The sequence below is a fragment of the Montipora foliosa genome, chromosome 1 (assembly GCF_036669935.1).
Source record: "Montipora foliosa isolate CH-2021 chromosome 1, ASM3666993v2, whole genome shotgun sequence".
Classification (NCBI taxonomy): Eukaryota; Metazoa; Cnidaria; class Anthozoa; order Scleractinia; family Acroporidae; genus Montipora; species Montipora foliosa.
Genome location: NC_090869.1, coordinates 30583587 through 30601641, shown reverse-complemented (window position 1 = coordinate 30601641; position 18055 = coordinate 30583587). Strand labels below are relative to the sequence as shown.

General features: G+C 38.7%; 2 protein-coding genes across 2 annotated transcripts in view; both read right to left on the bottom strand.

Annotated features, from left to right (window-relative positions):
* Positions 1-6619, bottom strand: part of LOC138012703 (NFX1-type zinc finger-containing protein 1-like) — a 36105-nt gene extending 29486 nt beyond the window's left edge. The window contains 3 exon segments of the mRNA XM_068859565.1: positions 3382-3457; positions 5822-5916; positions 6391-6619. Coding sequence (XP_068715666.1) covers positions 3382-3457; positions 5822-5916; positions 6391-6619 — 400 coding nt within the window.
* LOC137996460 (D-inositol 3-phosphate glycosyltransferase-like) overlaps positions 6532-18055 on the bottom strand; it is a 20919-nt gene continuing 9395 nt past the window's right edge. Inside the window, exons 3-6 of the mRNA XM_068841889.1 lie at positions 13886-15123; positions 12710-12871; positions 10090-10206; positions 6532-6797 (exon numbers count right to left, since the gene is read on the bottom strand). Coding sequence (XP_068697990.1) covers positions 6664-6797; positions 10090-10206; positions 12710-12871; positions 13886-15080 — 1608 coding nt within the window. The 5' untranslated portion in view covers positions 15081-15123 and the 3' untranslated portion in view covers positions 6532-6663. The remainder of the gene's footprint in view (positions 6798-10089; positions 10207-12709; positions 12872-13885; positions 15124-18055) is intronic.

Sequence of the window (18055 nt, the reverse complement as noted above, 5' to 3'; positions counted from 1 at the left end):
TATTGTTAAGCAATACATAAACTGATTATTACATTAAAATATACAGCGCTGTGTTACTGCACTACCACACGTATGCAATGCGTGGCTATTTTTCTTCTACGTAGTCACAAATATGCATACCCCTTGGATATTGAAGTAAGCTCCAATACGGCGATTAGAACACCTACACTTTTCCCATCTTTTTGACATTCTGAGAGCGCATAAGACCGCTCGGCCATGCTGATGGAGTTCTGGTAGCGCAATGAAGGGAAGCATTTACTCTGGAATACTTTCTGCCCGCGAGGATTGATAGTATTACACATTACATCTGAAAGTATTTGATAAAGTGGACACATGATCTTTCTTTGAGAACGCCAAGCTTTAAAGGTAAGGAGAATGTTCAACGTTATTTCTAGAACTTGCTTTGTCTTTGTTCCACTGTGAACATTTAATAGTTTTCATACAATGAATACCCCCAATCTACCTGTTTCTTGCAAACCAGTTTGTTCAGTTGTTCCGACATAGAAAGAAGATAAGAAATAGCCTTCAATGGCCAAACAAAATCAATATTTATTTACTTTTGCATCAATATTTGTTTTGCATTTTTGGTCCTATGCTTCTTTATATGTCAAGTTGTACATTTTGAGGTTTCCCATCCCGATACTAACCGCGCCGGACAGGGTTAACTTCAATGAACATTTGTTGTGGAAAGCTGTCATACGCTCAGAGTACACGCTAAACTTGCTGTTAAAAAGGAGTTGAAGGTAACTTCATGTCAGCCTCGAAGCTAAAGTTTCTTGATTCCCGTTTATTTTCTTCAATCTTTCTGCATTTAGTATTTTACTGAACCCCATGTCTTCCCAGGGGGTATTTACCAAAGGCATCTACCATAGCTGCTGCTGGCACTACAATGATTTACGTTACCAAAACAATATCGTGTACTATTAGAGCTACATATTACGCAAAGACAACTTGAATCTCCTGAAAACAAAATGCAGCTCAGTTGACAGTGATGGAAAAAAACAACACTGTGTCAAGTAACTGAACTGCACTACTTGCACACGTATGTAATGCATGCCTATTTTGTAAAATACGCCGTACCTCGTCAATTTTCCCTCCCCCCAAATGTCCTGTATCCCCATAATTTTTTACTAAATATCCCGTATCCTGATAGCCACTAATAGGGCTTCGTTGTTTGCATTTACAAATTCAGTAGCATTAATAATAAGAGAAAACTTCTATTTCTGTTTTTATAACAAACAACTTCTAGTTAACAAAAATTTGGTTTATCAACGGAGTTGATAATGTAAATTGACCACCGTACAGAGATTCTAAAAGCTGACGTTTCGAGCGTTAGCCCTTCGTCAGAGCGAATCGAGGGATTATGGGTTACGTGTAGTTTTTATAGTAGAGTAGGAGCTACGCTATTGGTGGTAACATGGCAACGTGAAAAGTAGGAATATATTAGTTAAATGAAAAGCGTTCGTTAATACCGTGAGGATTAAGGGTGCCGATTTGAAAGATGAATTTTTGTTCCAGATTCTTGCGGCTTTCCGTCGTACCTAGATGTAGGGAAAGGCCGCAGATAGCCATGTGTTTTTTGGAGTGGTTAGGCAGGTTAAAATGGCGAGCGACTGGCTTAGATGCATCCTTGTCATTCTTCTCAACATCGCGAAGGTGTTCGCGGAATCGGTCACCTAGTCGTCTACCTGTCTCACCAATGTATAATTTATTGCATAACGTACAGGTTATGCAATAAATGACATTTGCGGAGGTACATGTGAAACGATCGGTGATCTTAACAGATCGCTTAGGTCCCGATATCTTGCTAGTGTTAACAATGAAAAGACAAGTTTTGCATCGTGAGCGCGCGCATTTGAAAGTGCCGGGTTGCTCGTTGGTTTTGAGCGCGCTTCTAACTAAAAAGTTGCCTACGTTTTTGTCGCGTTTGAATGAAATAAGTGGAGGTTGCGAAAAGATTCTACGCTTTTCATTTAACTAATATATTCCTACTTTTCACGTTGCCATGTTACCACCAATAGCGTAGCTCCTACTCTACTATAAAAACTACACGTAACCCATAATCCCTCGATTCGCTCTGACGAAGGGCTAATGCTCGAAACGTCAGCTTTTAGAATCTCTGTACGGTGGTCAATTTACATTATCAACTCCGTTGATAAACCAAATTTTTGTATACTACTTCCCAGCCGACGCAGCACCACAGTTTCTTTAGAAACTACCCCTTCATTCAACTTCTAGTTAAATTACAGATTTATCTTTCTGGTAATCTTTCGCCATTTTTCGAAGTTTACCCGTAATTGCAGTTCACTGTAACTGGACAATTTGTGTTAAATGTTTGTACATCCCACGGATACGCCCTTATAGGCGTCTTGTTTTATATCAATCGACATTTATGGTTAATAGGGTCGTAAGATAGCCTAACATAAAGTAAATCACCCAACTACCTACGCTAACGAAAGAAATGCAACATATTTAGGTAAAAAAGAATAGTAAGAACAATAATGCGTAAATATTAAATTAGTAATACAAATAAAAGAAAACGTATGCTTGGCAAACAGATGTAGCTAAGCAAGTTTTCCGACTTTCCATTGCATGTTTATTTTATGAAATAGCTCATTACAGTCTACAGATCTTTTCCGGATTTTGCAGGAATAAAAGCAATGTTTCACTTGAAGAAGGAGAAGATTCACTATTTGCCGCCAATAATTGACAGCGCGAATATTAAGACCTTCAGGAGCGATTGCCACGGTTGTGGCTTCAGAAATTACAATTCCAGAGGGTAAAATTAGTACAAAATGGACACCTTAAGATCCACGTTTACCGCCGATCGCAAACCACAGTTTCAGGTTTGCCTCATTCGTATTAAGAATCGCGTGCTAACGACGCGTGGTAACATGTTGCATTTCAAAGTTGTGCAACAGTTGTCGTTCAAACCTTGTAAAAACAAAGCTGTTGTCTTGTTAATATTAAAATTCATGTGAAATGAAAGAAAAAGGTTTTTTCTGTATATCAGTGCCAGGCATACGTGGGATCACAAAATATTCATGCAAATAAAAGTCGAGGTAAATGACTTACGCGAAAACTTACCTCTTGCCATCGAAAACGTGGAGAATTTTCTGTAAACGCGAGGTTGAAGTCTGGTCACGTGACTGGTAGAGGTTTGCGGTCCGCGGTAAACGTCGATCTTAAGGTGCCTCGCATGGGACTCCAGGTCCCGTTTGCACCTTACCTTTCGGTCGTTTTTTTTTTCGGACCTGTATGTAATTAATTATTTCGAAGAGAGACTCAGACCAATAAAGTTGACAAAACAAAACAAACAAGTTACTATACGCACGTTGTTGACTTTGTGTATTTAATTAAATTATGGTTACACTAAATTACCTTCAGGATTTTCCAGATTCCTTTCATGTTTATCAAAGGTTTCCCTCCATTTCTTTTTCTGACTCTTTGGCATCGTCTTTCGGGAAAAAACAAATACAATCAAGCAGTTAATCTTTTGCGTTCTCTTTAAACTAGACGCTTTATGAGCGTAAACTGGGTTGCCTGTGGTACATGTTACACAAAAAACAGAGGGCACTGAGTTTGGTGGTATTGAAGGCGCTGAAACTGGATTTTCCCATGAGTAATGCCAAAAATAAAAAGGCCAAAAAAAGAGAAAAACCCGAGGAATCCAAACGGTACTCCTGGTAACTCCTACAGTGGAAGAAGCAGGCTAGGGGATCGAGCTCGAATGCGGCATATTTCTCATCATCCCCAGAGCTGCTCAGTCGGGAAATGAAACAGTACTTAGTTATTGTTTCGTTTCCTCAGAAACGAAACGTATCTATTTTGACTTCAGGGTGAACTATTTACACAATGAGGTTGACTGGCCAATCAAAACAAAGATTGTAATTGAAAATCTAAACAACTATGACATGGTAATCGCTAGTTGTTGTCCTTCAGTAGCATTTGGAGTAATGCTACTGACCAGGGTCAGAGTTTTTCTCTGTCCTTGAATGGGCCCAATTCCAATACTAGGGTTGATCCCTGATGGAATAATTGGGTAGAAAAACTTCACAGTAGTGTTAGGCCTCATTCGAACTTGCAATCATAACTATGACATGCAAAAACAGACTTGCAAACACGTGAACCTGAATTATGGCAAATTATAATCTGACAAACACAAAAGCGAAGGAAATGGCTAATCAATATGAAGTCTTTTACTATCTGACTGATTTTGGGTTTGATTAAAGCGGTATATTGTTGAAAAATCTTCGTGTTTATGAGTAATGTAAACAAATCTTCGCACTAGTATATAGTGGCTACGGCGGGAAAACGTGTAGACTGTCCGTGGAGCGAGCTATGACGTAATCAATTATTAAACGTGTTCAAAAGGTCAGCGAGTTTCTCAGTCATCGTGTGGGCTCATTTCCATCCGTAGGGCTAACGCTCACATGGTTTATATGGGTAGAAAACTAGCACTGCACATTACCCTTTGACAGTTAAGTACATAAAATGATCGTCACGTAACATTACGTCTTAAAATAGCAACGTAATATTACGGCGTTCATTCACTAAAGCTGAATGTAAAAGTACAAAGTTCAATTTCTTTATAATTTTACGTCATAAATGTACGTTGTAACATTACGGCGTAAGACCTCCTGTACAATGCAAACTGCACAACTCTACCAGTTTGCTACACCACTTACACAGGTATGACACTAACACAGGAATAAACCAGGGGTCAATTCAATAAAAAAGTTACAAGTTAAACCTTTGTTTTTACATGTGCGCACAAAAATGAGTTCAACAAACATCGTTACAAGTCGTTTTTACAAGACTCCGACAAGTGTAATTACAGGTATAACGCTATACCAGTAAAATTTGGTACGTGCACAATTCAATAAAAGTTTTACAGGAATCCGACTTGTATGTTAACAAACGTCCAACTTGTTAATTACAAGTGCAAACTATACAATACAATACAATACATACTTAATTGACCGCTCCCCATAGGGGCTTTTCAGGGCCAATGAAACACAACGAAACGACAGAACAGAACAACAACAACAACTGTTAAGAATCCCAACTGGCCGGAGGCAAACCAGTTGGCTATTTACAAGTGCAGCTGGGAAGTTGAACCAGGGACTACCAGGATCAAATTCAACGAGTGGTTAGAGCGGGTCTGGAACCCGGGATCTCCGGATCTCAAGGAAAGTGCCCTAACCACTGGGCCACACTGCCTCAATAGGTTACTTGTAAGCTTAACATACGACGTGAAGGAAGCTTCTTTTGATATTTTGATATGTTTTCGTCGAGCGACGAAGAACACCGAGTTATTTGGCAGCCTAGAAATTTTGAGGAAAGACGGTTGCTTGGCATTGGAGTATTTATTTGGAGCAGTGGGCCAACAAATAAACGTCGTGCAATTGGAACTTACACATGTAGTCTACAAGAGTATTCAAGTTACGTTACAATAGTAAAGCTACAGTTGCACATTACAATTGTATCGTGGCCCGGGCTAAAGGTGAGAATTCCAGTGTAGAAAACTCTCTTTTATTGAATTCATTAATTTATTTGGACTTTGCATTCGTAATTTACACGGGCAAAAACTACACACGAAACGCTTTTATTGAATTGAACCCAATTGAGATATCTTCATGCATGCCAGGACAAAAACGAACATTTCTTCTTTTATTTGTTCGTTTTTTTTTTTGCATTTTAAATCTTTTGTATTTTTGACATTTTGTGTGTATTTTTGTTGAGACGCACACCTATGTTCTTTTGGAAATCCATTTACCTTTTCACTACTTCCTGTAATCAAATAATGCAAGGAACTTACAGCTGTGTAATCTGCAGACGTGTTCATCTCACTTGTGCTGGATCCCTGATCAAGTAAACCTTGTTGAGAGGATAACAAAGCACTGTCTGCTTCTCCTGGAAACAAAGACATGTCACCACTACGATAAGAGAGAGTTGGTGGTTAACTTTTCAGTCTTTAATCTGAACATTCACTATGTTGTTTATGCAAATAGTCTATAAGGCCCTCACTGCCTCATGGAAGGGCACAGCTTGAGCACATTTTTAGAAAGATATCAATTCTAGGGAGAGAACTAAATGCAATGTATTGGGCAAAATAGTCTGGCAAAAGGAAATCAAAACAGTAAGGATAACAAAACATTAGTTCAACTATTGTTTCTCTTGACCAAATTTACTTATTTATCAGCAATACTGCGTTATCTACTAAAGTACTTATTTTTATAAATAAAAAGTCTGCATTTACATTGTAGACACTGAAGGGCTAAGGTTCAGCTCAGCTTACATGTACTTGTACAGGATACATCCCATGCGTAACAGAAAAAAATTCTTTCGTTTGTTTTGTCATAATAAAATATTTACACGAACAAGCACCTGGAATTTGGGTAAACAATTTCCTGCAGGCCCGGTAGTTTTCCTCGTCAATGGTTGCTTTCAGGTTTATTGTCTCTAGGCTAAGTTTCTTCTTCATTTCACTTGTCACAAGATATCGCTCTGCAACTTTATTGAGGTGACCAGAGAGATAATCATTCCAGAGATGCTCAAGACTTTTTAAGGTAGGGCAACCCACAATGATTTCAAGAGAGCCCACGTTGACAGCCATTAAGGATACCTCGTAGGCTTTGTTGATAAAATCAGTCAAGGCTCTCACTCCTTTATGTTTGAAGAATAGTCACGGGATTTCACGAACGTTTGGACTTGGGGTGCCAAAAAGTTATAGACTTTTTCCTCTTGTTCTTCGGTTAGGCCTGATACACTGATTAGGAGCTTGATGAAAGCGTCTGAGAATAAAATTAGAGCTTGTAAATTTACAGTGATCAAACAACCTCAATAATATGTCATGTTAACGTAACAAACTTCCTTTCAATCAGACCCTAAAAGGGAAACTACATTCAACTGCCTCACAATTCCTACAATGTACATGATTATCTGTATAGTTCTTGCATTGTCCATCGGGAATGATGCAAAGATGCAAAAGTAGCTTCTCAGAAATGTACTTCTCACTTCTCTCGTTAATAAGTTCCCTCCTTATGCTGGAAATTATGAGTACTATCAAACAATCGCGACAACTTAAGGACAAACAAGAAAATTCTCTCTGGGCCGTTGCTAGGTAAAATGTTTGTGAGGTATCTTTGGAATTCTCTGCTAAACAAAACACAGCTCGTGATAACAGAGAAATCCATTCATGACATGTCATGATGCTCCAACACTTTTAAGTGTTAGGAGTTATAGAGGGGTTAGAAAGGAAAAATGAGAAAAGTTGTTTTCTTTCAAATCCACAGACTTAAAAGTCTGTGGACTTGAAAGAAAACCTTTCTCATTTTTCCTTTGTATGACTGATTTCAGGCAAACTTTTTAAAGTGCTACTATGACGAAATTTGCATCTTCCCTATCTAAGCCATTTTGGCACATAAACATGTAGTCTGTACGAGGAGAAGAAGAATGCTGTTTACCATTTTCAAATATCTCTTTTTGTTCTGGAGATAATCAAGTTTCTTTAATATGCAAATTAGTGATGACGTCATAAACCCAACCAAATTTTGATCAAGTATGATGGAGAAAGATATCTCAGCCAATTTGTATCAGAAATACTTGGTTCTTTGCAGTAAGATTCTAGTAGATGTGTTCCACAATATGAGCATACCATTTTTGTTACCATGAAAACATACTGGTTCCAGACCTCCCTGATATTAAAGGCTTTGCAGGCCACCTTTGGCGTTCTGTTTTGATATTAGCAAATTAATGGTGCCTCATCTGCATGATCCTGCCAGCATATAAAGATGTTAGGTCGAGTTTGTGGCCTTGGTAAATGTATTTCTAGCCTGAGATCACCAAAATATTGAAATCAGGTTGGAGGGGACTGGAAAAGAGTGAGTTGCCATGGGAACCAATTTATTTACAGTCGTAGGTGTGTTTCTTTCACAAGTATTAGCTCACCAAGTTTCAATGGTCTCTGTTGCAAATTGACCGAGATAGCCCTATTTATATTCTTGATGTTCTATTGGGTTGGGTGATATGATGTCATCAGCCTTCTCATTTGCATATTTACACATTTTTCAAACTTAAATAACTCCGGAAACAATGTAGATATTTCCAAACGGTAAACAGCGTTCTTAATGTTTCATGGTACTCTATGTGATAAACCAAAAAACTCAAGGGATAAAAATTTGATCACAGTAGCACTTTAAAGTGCTACTTTGATAAAAAAATCACTTTTTTTTTTTTTCTTCAGATTTTGAAAGTGTGATTGCTCAACACTTGACTGGCAAAATTGTAAGCTTTGAGTTTTAGCCAAAGGCTATTTACTTTGAGTGTACGTTTTGGATGTCACGGTCTGCCATTAATCATGTTCCAAACTAACCAATTGGACCTCGGAGGGTTGGATTTTGGGAGAGTGGCTTCATTTACTCACCAGCTTAAAATTTAAGAGTGTAAACGCGAAACACGAGTTCAAAAGTCTCAAAGTCTGAAACTCCGTGCTGCATAATTTATTAATTCAGCCGCGTACACACATACACGGGTTAGTAATGGCGGACCATTAAACAGGAAAATCCCAGTTAAAATGAACAGGTGTCTTTTTGAAATCAAGGCTAAAACTTAGATCAGTTACTGTTTTGTTAACATAGTTTTGAAATCCGATGAAGAATAAAAATTGTTTGGTCATAGTAGCACTTCAACTTGGATTTAAACTTTGCAAGGGTTATAATTTGAAATTTTGAGCATAGTTTTAAACTTTTGTGAAATGAGGTCAGTTGGACCAGGACGGTTGGCCGAGATTGGGGCATTTTGATCCTACATTGTTCTGCTGAAAACTGAAGTTGGGCCACAGTCAGTTATTGTTTGTAGTGTGCTTGATAGCTTCCTGTTTTCCTAAGAAGTTCCTTATGCAGATCTCTGCTGTTTCCAAGCATGCACATGAGACTGGGCCACTATCTACTTTCAAACAAGGTGTGTTTATTGAACAGGACCCTTAATGGTAGACCCACAAAGTCAAGGAAGCTGTTCACAAAAGACTTCACCCTAATAACATCAACAGCAGTAATAAAATCAAAACTCATGAAGGGTGGATTCCAAGGATCAACAAACACACCAAGATATCTGTGGTGCTGATTGGTATGAGTCACCATGAAATTATGATTTAGAATATTAATAGCTTCAAGTGAGGTTTTGAAAGTTCTCAAAATTAAGAAAGCCCTTGCGAACTTTCAGAACATCACAAGTAATAATTCTTTATTTCTGAGTTACAAAAATATTGTGATTTTTCCCAGCCAGTTCTCAAAGGAAAATTCATGTTCAGTTAGAAAAAGATGCATTCAGCAAAGAAAATATCTAATCCAGGTTTAAGTACTTCTGTTTCCACTGAACTTTGCTGCATGTATCTTTTCTTTTAGGTTTTCTGGGTTATTTTCTTTGAAAATAACAAAAGTAATGCCAGCTTTTTTAAATTTTGGCACTTTAAATTATACAGTAAATGTGTGGGAACCATAGTAACCAAACTGGGGCTCTGCAGAGTACAACTTGGGATAAAAGTGTCCAATCAGAAATTGTTCAGTACATTACATAAGAAAAAATGATGAAAACGGAAGCTCTTCCATTGCGAATGCACATGTATTCCCCTTGCTCAATGCACAGGTGAAACATGATTAGTGAGTGTTGAGAGGAAAAGGAGCTGATTCTTTTGAATTTAGAAGGTTAAATGCATTTTTGATTGGAAGACTTTAAGAGAATGGCACACGCATTGTAGTGTCTCAATGTAATCTGTCTAGGATTGTAGTATCATGCTTACTAAAATCTCATCACAATGCCCATCAATCCATTGGTTCAAAATATGTTATAGCTGGCAAGAAATATCAAATTTTCAAGCTTTGCATTCAAAAATCTTAGTACAACTTAACATTGCTGTAAAATATTGCTCCTTCCTCCCATAAGTAAAATGCTTGTACATGTATGTGTCTTGCAGGGGACTTACAGAATTGACCATACGACGTACACTGGTAGAAAGAATATTGAGAACGGGAAGGTTTTTCCTGAAACGGCTATCTCACACTGACACTACTAAAATATTTCTCCCACCTCCAAATGCACACAAAGAACCTTCCTCTCCCTCTCTTTTGCCCTCTTCTGTCTTATCTTTAGACACTGCAGGCAATTGTGGGTTTGATCTTTCTCTTGTCTCATTTGCAGTCATTCCTGCAAAGACCAAATAATACGTTTATAAAGTTCTAATACTGTGGAAAAATAATCCTTTCTGCTGATTTGAAAGTCCTATTAAACAAAAGGGCATTTTCTTTTTTGGAGATGCCATTCACCATTTTGCTGCAGGGTAAATCATTTTCATACAAAACTGATGTTTACTTTCAGAGTGAGGTTGTGCTGATGTTCTTTTATATCTGAAAATGAATTTACATTGCGCATAGAAGTAAGACAGGCCCACTGCTTTCAATCCATGTAACATTCATTCTGTTTTGTTGAAATCCTTAATGATAAATGCAAAGTGCTTTTACCTATTTATGGTAACATTCACTGTTAATGAATGTAGTCAGTTTCCTGTTACCCTTTTCGGAAATTTTTAAGATCTTCAACTTTTCATCTACCGTGTAAATGTATGTACCTTTGTGAATAAGGCAAGCCAAACTTTCCATTCCCTTGTGCAAAGTACCATTTTTATATCAGACAACAAGTGGTAATTAACTTAGCATTGATTAATTTGTAGCTAAGATTAGGCTAGAGCTAAAACAGGAATAAACTAGCAGAAGCAATGAAAGGTTAGTTTGCCTTCCATACAGTTATGTGAAGGTAATGTAACACTTGGTACATGTAGCTTATAAACAAACCCTGATATGCTGACCAGTCACTTACCGCATATTATTCTTCCACTGCTTGAAAATAGCAAATTTAACTTGTAGTATCACATTGAAGGCTTTCATGCTCTTTTCAAACTCTTATTTTGTTGCTGACAATTAAATTACAATGTACTCTTAATCCTTTCAAATGACAGACATAATTATTTGATACTTGTCTCTATATTAGGATGTGGAATCAGTTGTTGAAAGTGATAATCAGTCAAGTTGTGATTTCTTCAACTGAATTTGATACCCCAAGTGTAGACTGCTGCTGTCCATTCAGAGGCAATTGACCTGCCTGCTTCCGTCTCAACTCAACCAAAAATTCTCCCATGAGTTCTGTAAGCTTGCTTGCAAGATGGATACGGGCAACTTGAATGACTGTGACAAGTAACTACATGTAGGAAGTTTTTAGGAAGTGTCAATCGAGAAAAAAAAATGCCATCAGCAACAAAATTTGCGTCACAAGAACAACATAAATTTTGTGCTGCAAATTTAAAAATTAAGTTACCATTAGCAAAAAACATTTTGGGAGATTTTTGCTACATTCAATTTTTCTATTGTTCTTTGGGCTGCAACAACTGGATACTGTACATCTGTGGTAAAATGATGGCAAGACATGGGATTGTTGATTTGCAAGTTAGTTTTTTTTTCCTTTCAAGTGTTACAAAAGTTGACAAGAAATGTGCGAATTCAACACAAAGATCACAATCGTCGAACTCTTGCAGTTGACCATTCTTTCCGCAAAGTCAAAAATTTACTCTCCTAGACGAGATTATTTATGAGGTATCACGAGGTAATCCCATTGTTTTGGAAATAGAAACTGCTTTATTATCCATCACCGTCACAAATTCTTGCCGATTTTGGGGCTCATTTGTTGAAATGCAAGCATGCTTCAAACAGACCTGTTTATTTTCGTGTTTCACCCAGTCAGTTAAATGACATCAGGATTTAAAAAGGAATTTCAGCTTTGTTTTCCCTCTCACCTAAAACACAGGCCTCTTCTGCTTCTTTATTTTTGCATACAGATATAATTTTTTAAAAGAAAAGTGGAGTTAAAAGTTGCGTAAATAAATTACAAGAGAAGAAAGGGGCTATCAGTGAAATCAATTGACACAGACTAGCCGATATAATCTATATGTTTACCAATGAGCAAAATTAATGTAGTGTTGCCGATCGTACACTTACACTCGATGACTACAAGATTTCGACATACGGGTATGTGAAAGCTAAGATGCAATTTTTAATGTTTCGTTTAATTTAGAACAGCTCATCTTTTCTATCACTGGGCAAATTTTTTTAGCACAGCTGTGGGAATTTCAACACAAACAAGCTGATGAAATCTACACTTTTTGCTGATCAATCGCAATGATGAAGATAAAATTAAATAGTTTTCTGTTTTTCCTTCCCTTGCGAGGAAATTACTGTTGATTTTTTTTCAATGCAGGCAGAGAAGTTGACCTGGTCTTATGAGAGTAAAAATATTGTGGTCGACTTATGAATTTTTTTCTCGTTTATTTGACCAACAGAATGTCTGTGGAATGTGAGCTTGATACTAATTTTGCTTAAGGACATTTAAGAATTTAATTTGACAAGAACATACTCAAACAGGTTTCATTCTCTTTTCACTAAGAAAATTAAGAAAGGAAAAAGGCAACAAGTGGGCCGCAAACAAACATCAATTGTTGGAATTCAAGAAAACTTTACATTAGTTCCGTAATTCATGCATGCGCTGCAGTACTACAAAACTTACAATCAGTCACTCACTCACTCACTCACTCACACAGCCCCAATGACATAGTGTGTAGTGCACTTAAAAAGTGTACTACCACAAAAAATACTGTCAGTACCTTTCTCTTCACTGGATTTTGAAGTTCTCGATGTCACTGATCCTTCCTGAGTAGCATGCTGCTGCATTTTTGTTGGGTCAGCCTGGCAAAATACTTCTGGGGTTGTAATAGGCTGTTGTCCAACCAAACTATCTGCAATTGATGCTTCACAAGTAGAGCTCTCTGACAAAGAGACAAATTACACAGTCATTGGATGATTCTCCCGATATCTACTTAGACAACTGAATTTTTAAAAAAAAATTAGAAATTTAGGTAGGAGCCATTCAGAAAATGATTTCAGATCGTTCACTTTGCCCTTTTTTTTTCCACGGTTTAACCCTTTCACTCCCAAGAGAGCCACTTATAGATTTTACTCTGTCTAATGCCAGACGATTTTACTCGTCAATGGGGAACCCCACGAGAGTGAAAGGGTTAACAACAGCCAGATTCACTCAAAAACCCTTTCACTCCCAAGAGTGCCACTTATAGATTTTACTCTATCTAACGCCAGACGATTTCACTCCTCAATGGGGAACCCCACAGGAGTGAAGGGGTTAACAAATCAAAATATTACCGGTATTACTTTTGACAAATGACTTTATTTACAGTTTATTAGTTTTAGTTTATTAGTGGTTGATAAGATGTTTATTGTAAACGTTTTTGAATAACAATAATAACATTTAGCTTGTGTTGTAATTCCAGTACTATACATGTACAGTATGTGCCTCTCTTTCATCCTCTTAGCAGACCTTCATGGACAACTACTCAAGTTTCACCTTCACATGTATACATGTATCTCCCTGTCATGATCCAATACTCTAATGGCCTCAGCAGTGGGCAACATCACGTTAAAAAAATCCAGAAATTGATTGGACTTTAATGCCTAGACTGTTTAAAAGCCATGAACAATACACTGGTAAGGGAACCCCTAAACTAGATGTTCTTTATCATATGGCTCTAACCTTCTTTATCATATGACTCTAACCTTTGGACAACATGCTAACCATTACTTTTGGCGACCACACCCACATGACCAGACAGAATTCTTGCTGTTTTCTAAATCAGGATTGATGTTCTGTCTAAAAATGAACCTGCCCAGGGCTAACCTCCAGCCCACAGGACTGAAAAAAGGGCAAAAGGTCCTCTGGGAACACAAACATTAATACCAGATCAAGAAAACATGTATTATTACCATACCATGAACCATTCTCCACAACTTGTCAACAAGTGCTTCACATTGTCTTTTCCAACAGTACTCCTGGCCATAAAATTCTCTCAGTAATTTGCTTTCTTCAAGGCATACACTGTGTCTAAGATGGACACCCTCAATTGCTTCAGCCCATTTAACAGGATCTTCTGAATCAACTATGCTGTATGCTCCCAAGGGAATGCTTTGTACTGTTCTTGCAAACCCTGAATTTCTCCCCACAAGAACTGGCAAACTAGCTGATAGGGCTTCAAGAGCAACAAGACCAAAACCCTCTGATATTGAAGGCATGATGACAAGGTCAACTTCACAAAAGAGATCCCTCATTCTTGCACGGCTCTGTACAAATTTTCGCACTGTCAGCTGCTCATGATTAATTCCAGAGTTGAGAAGTCTTCTTCTAACCTCATCCTGCTTCCCATTAGGGGCACCCACAAACAGAAGAAAATACCGTTTTCCTTTCAGGCGTTGATCAGCAAACGCCTTAACAGCAATGCCATTCAGCTCAAAGTCCTCGTCATCTCCACGCCCACACAGCAACACCTTGAAATCATCACCATTCTCAACTTTGGCCCTTTGCTCTAAAGCTCCAAATTCCCTTGTGAATAGACCTGGAACTATTTCAAAAATATCCTCATCTTTCTTACACCCCTGCAAATAGGAAGAGTAAGCCTTTTTAAGTCTTGGTCCCACTGGAACAACAAGGTCAGCATATTTGCAAAGATCAACCTCATCCCAGTGTTTCTGTTCACCTCCTGAAGTAGGATTATCATAACCCTTATATTTGCTGAGGTCTTCTGGAGCAGTATGCACCATGTGCACCCATTTACACTTTTGAAATTGTGGAGAAAGTTTTATGACTTGAACTTGCCGGCCAAGTTTCACACCATGGCCAACAACCACATCTATTCTGTGATCTTGAGGTGGAAAGCCCAACCAGTCAAGAGGTTCACTGAAGCCTGGGCGGTGGCTTGCATCAAGAACATGGACCCCAAAACTTTGGGCCACCTTCTTGTCTTCATCTTTACAAGCACCCTCTGGGACCAGGAGAGAAACCCTGACATTTGGCTGTTGTGACAGATGAATTGCAAGCTCTCTGTTTAATGTAGACAGCCCCCCAGCTGATGAATACCATTCACTCCCTAAAAGAGTGATGTCCAGTGCTTCCTTGCTCTGGGCGGACATCTCCTCTGCTACTACTGTAACAAATACTTCTTGTAGAAGACAACTGCAATGACAATATAAAGACTTAGTGTACAAAAGCTACTATATTTTATTGTTAGGGCGCTTGCCTTGAGATCCGGAGATCCCGGGTTCAAGGCCCACTCTGACTACTCGCTGAATTTGTTCCTGGTAGTCCCTGGTGCAACTTCCCAGCTGCACTTGTAAATAGCCAACTGGTTTGCCTCCGGCCAGTTGTTGTTGTAAACTTTTCTTTCGTAGATTGTTTCCTTGGCCCTGAAAAGTCCCTACGGGGAGCGGTCAATTAATTATTAAGTATATAATGTAATGTAATGTAATGTAATTGTACAGCCAAAGTGACCATCCCCCTTTTCAGTAATTTTGGCAAAAGTCAGGAGATAGGTGCTCAGTGCTGCATGGGCATCGATAAGTGATTTTTCCACAAATTTGCCTAGTGTTTAATTCGATCCTAGACTGCATAAGCAAGGAATGGAACAAAAATAAATTGTTGTCATCAAAACTCTATGTCAATGTCCAAACATCGGGGTTTATGGAGTACAATAAGGTACTTATACCAACAGTTTTAATATTAATGAGCACAAAAAAACTACTAACATTATGTAAACAAATGTAGGTATCTCCTACTAAAACAGTTTAAGTGTGAACTACACTTGCAATACTCAGTTATCCTGACCTAGAGAGCAGGTGCTAGGACTCTTAATTGCAGTACCCTGAGCCCTAGTAACACCAACCTTTAACCCTTTCACTCCCAATAGTGCCACTTATAGATTTTACTCTGTCTAACGCCAGACAATTTTACTCGTCAATGGGGAACCCCACAGGGCTGAAAGGGTTAACAACAGTTAGATGCACCCAAAAACTGGAAAAGCATGTACAACTATTTCTATGAATTTAAGTGCTCCATGGTAAGCAATTTGCACACAAAAAGAAATTGCACCTCCAAACCCTGAGTGACAGAGTGGCTGTTGCAAGGGGAGGCAGTATGATGGACTGCTTGAGGGCCCAGAGTTCCTGGCTCCAGTCTCACTCGGCAAGTCTTTTTTTTTTTTTTTTGGATTTCAAAACTATGTTAACTAAACACTAAGTGACCCATGTTTTAAGCCTTCATTTCAAAATGACACTCGTTCTTTTGAACTGAAAAGGAAGTGATCTGAAAGGAAGCGATGTTTTGATCATCATGGTAGCACTTTAAACACAGAATGCTAGAATGGTGTAATGCCGAAATACAGGAAAGGCGGAATACTTAAACACAAAACGGTGTGAAAAATAGCAGAAAAGTTCACCTCAAGGTCCTTCCCACCATGTGAAATGAATGGGAGGATGAGACAGAACATAGAGAAGTACTGGAGACAGTCCTAAAGTGAGCAAGAGATCACAGAATCACCTTTAACAGAGGAAAATGTCAGTTTGGAGTGGAACAAATTATTGAGTTATTCGGACATGTTTTCACCAAGGATGGACTGAAGCCATCACCTGACAAAGTAAGAGCAGTCAAGGAGTGTGTAGTGCCTGAGAACAAAGAGGCACTACAAAGTTTCCTGGGAATGGTTGTACCTGGACAACTTCATCCAGAATTATGCAGTCATAGCAGCACCACTGTACCAGCTGAGAACAGATGTTCTATGAGTCAAATGAGTCAATGAGTCATGAGTCATGAGTCAATGAGTCAATGAGACTCACAGTCAATACAGCAATAACTTATTGATTAAGCCTAAGCCCTTGTTTCAGTGATTAAGCCTAAGCACTCTCTGAAATTTTAGCTTTCATTTTATGGGTTAGGGTAACTGCACTAACTCATTGACTCATTGACTCATGACTCATTGACTCATAAATACTTGATACTTGCACCAGCTAACCAGGAAAGAAACCAAATTTCTCTGGGGTAAACAAGAAGAGGAAGCATTCAGAAAGATACACTTGACACCATCTCAAATGAAAAGACCATGGCATTCTTCGACCCAAGCAAACCCTTAATCCTCCATACAGAAGCAAGCTTCAACGAAGGATTATCAGCGGCCCTGCTCCAGAAGACAGACCAAGGCATACAACCGGTACGCTTCATCAGCCGAACAATGACAGAAAAAGAAAAGAGGTACAGTCAAATCAAGAACGATGCTTTGGCAATCAAATGGGCCAAGGAGAGACTGAGAATTTACCTACTTGGAGCACCCACCTTCAGAATCGTGACTGCCCAAAAAAACACTAGTACCTTCGTTTAACAAAGTAAAGGCCAAAGTACCACCAAGGATAGAGAAGTGGATCTTGGAAATGCAAGACGTGGATTACAAGTTGGTACAAACCAGGAAAGGATGAAGCAGATCCCTTAGACTTCCTCTCCAGACACCCTCTGCCAGAGACAGGGCATGACAAACCTGAGAAGATCATTAGATGGAACATGAATGCAGAGCACGCTGTGGTTGTCACACGAATCAGAGAAGAAACTCGGAAAGATGAGATCATGCAGCGATTAGCCAAAAGGATCACTAAAGGGGACTGGGATAAACACAAGAGAGAGAAAGACCTTGAACCCTACCTACCTGTGAAACAGGAGTTATCAGTTGCAGAGGGACTTATCTCCAGAGAATGTAGAATCGTACTACCACCAGCACTTCAGAGGAAAGTGATTAAACTAGGACACAGCCTAGGAGACTTAGGAGAAACTAAGACCAAACAAATGCTCAGAGAAAATTACTGGTTCCCACTGATGAACAGCATGATAGCCACAGCTATTGACCAGTGTTATGAGTGCCAAGTGGCTACGAAAGGAGGCAGAGAAGAACCAATTAAGGTGACCAGCATCCCAAACTGCCCTTGGGACACAGTATACATAGACCATGGTGGACCGTACCCAGATGGAAACTACAATCTTGTCCTGATTGACAAGAGAACCAGATACCCAGTGGTAGAGTCTGTACCATCAACTGACTTCCAGACCAAAGGAGAGATTGAAGCACATC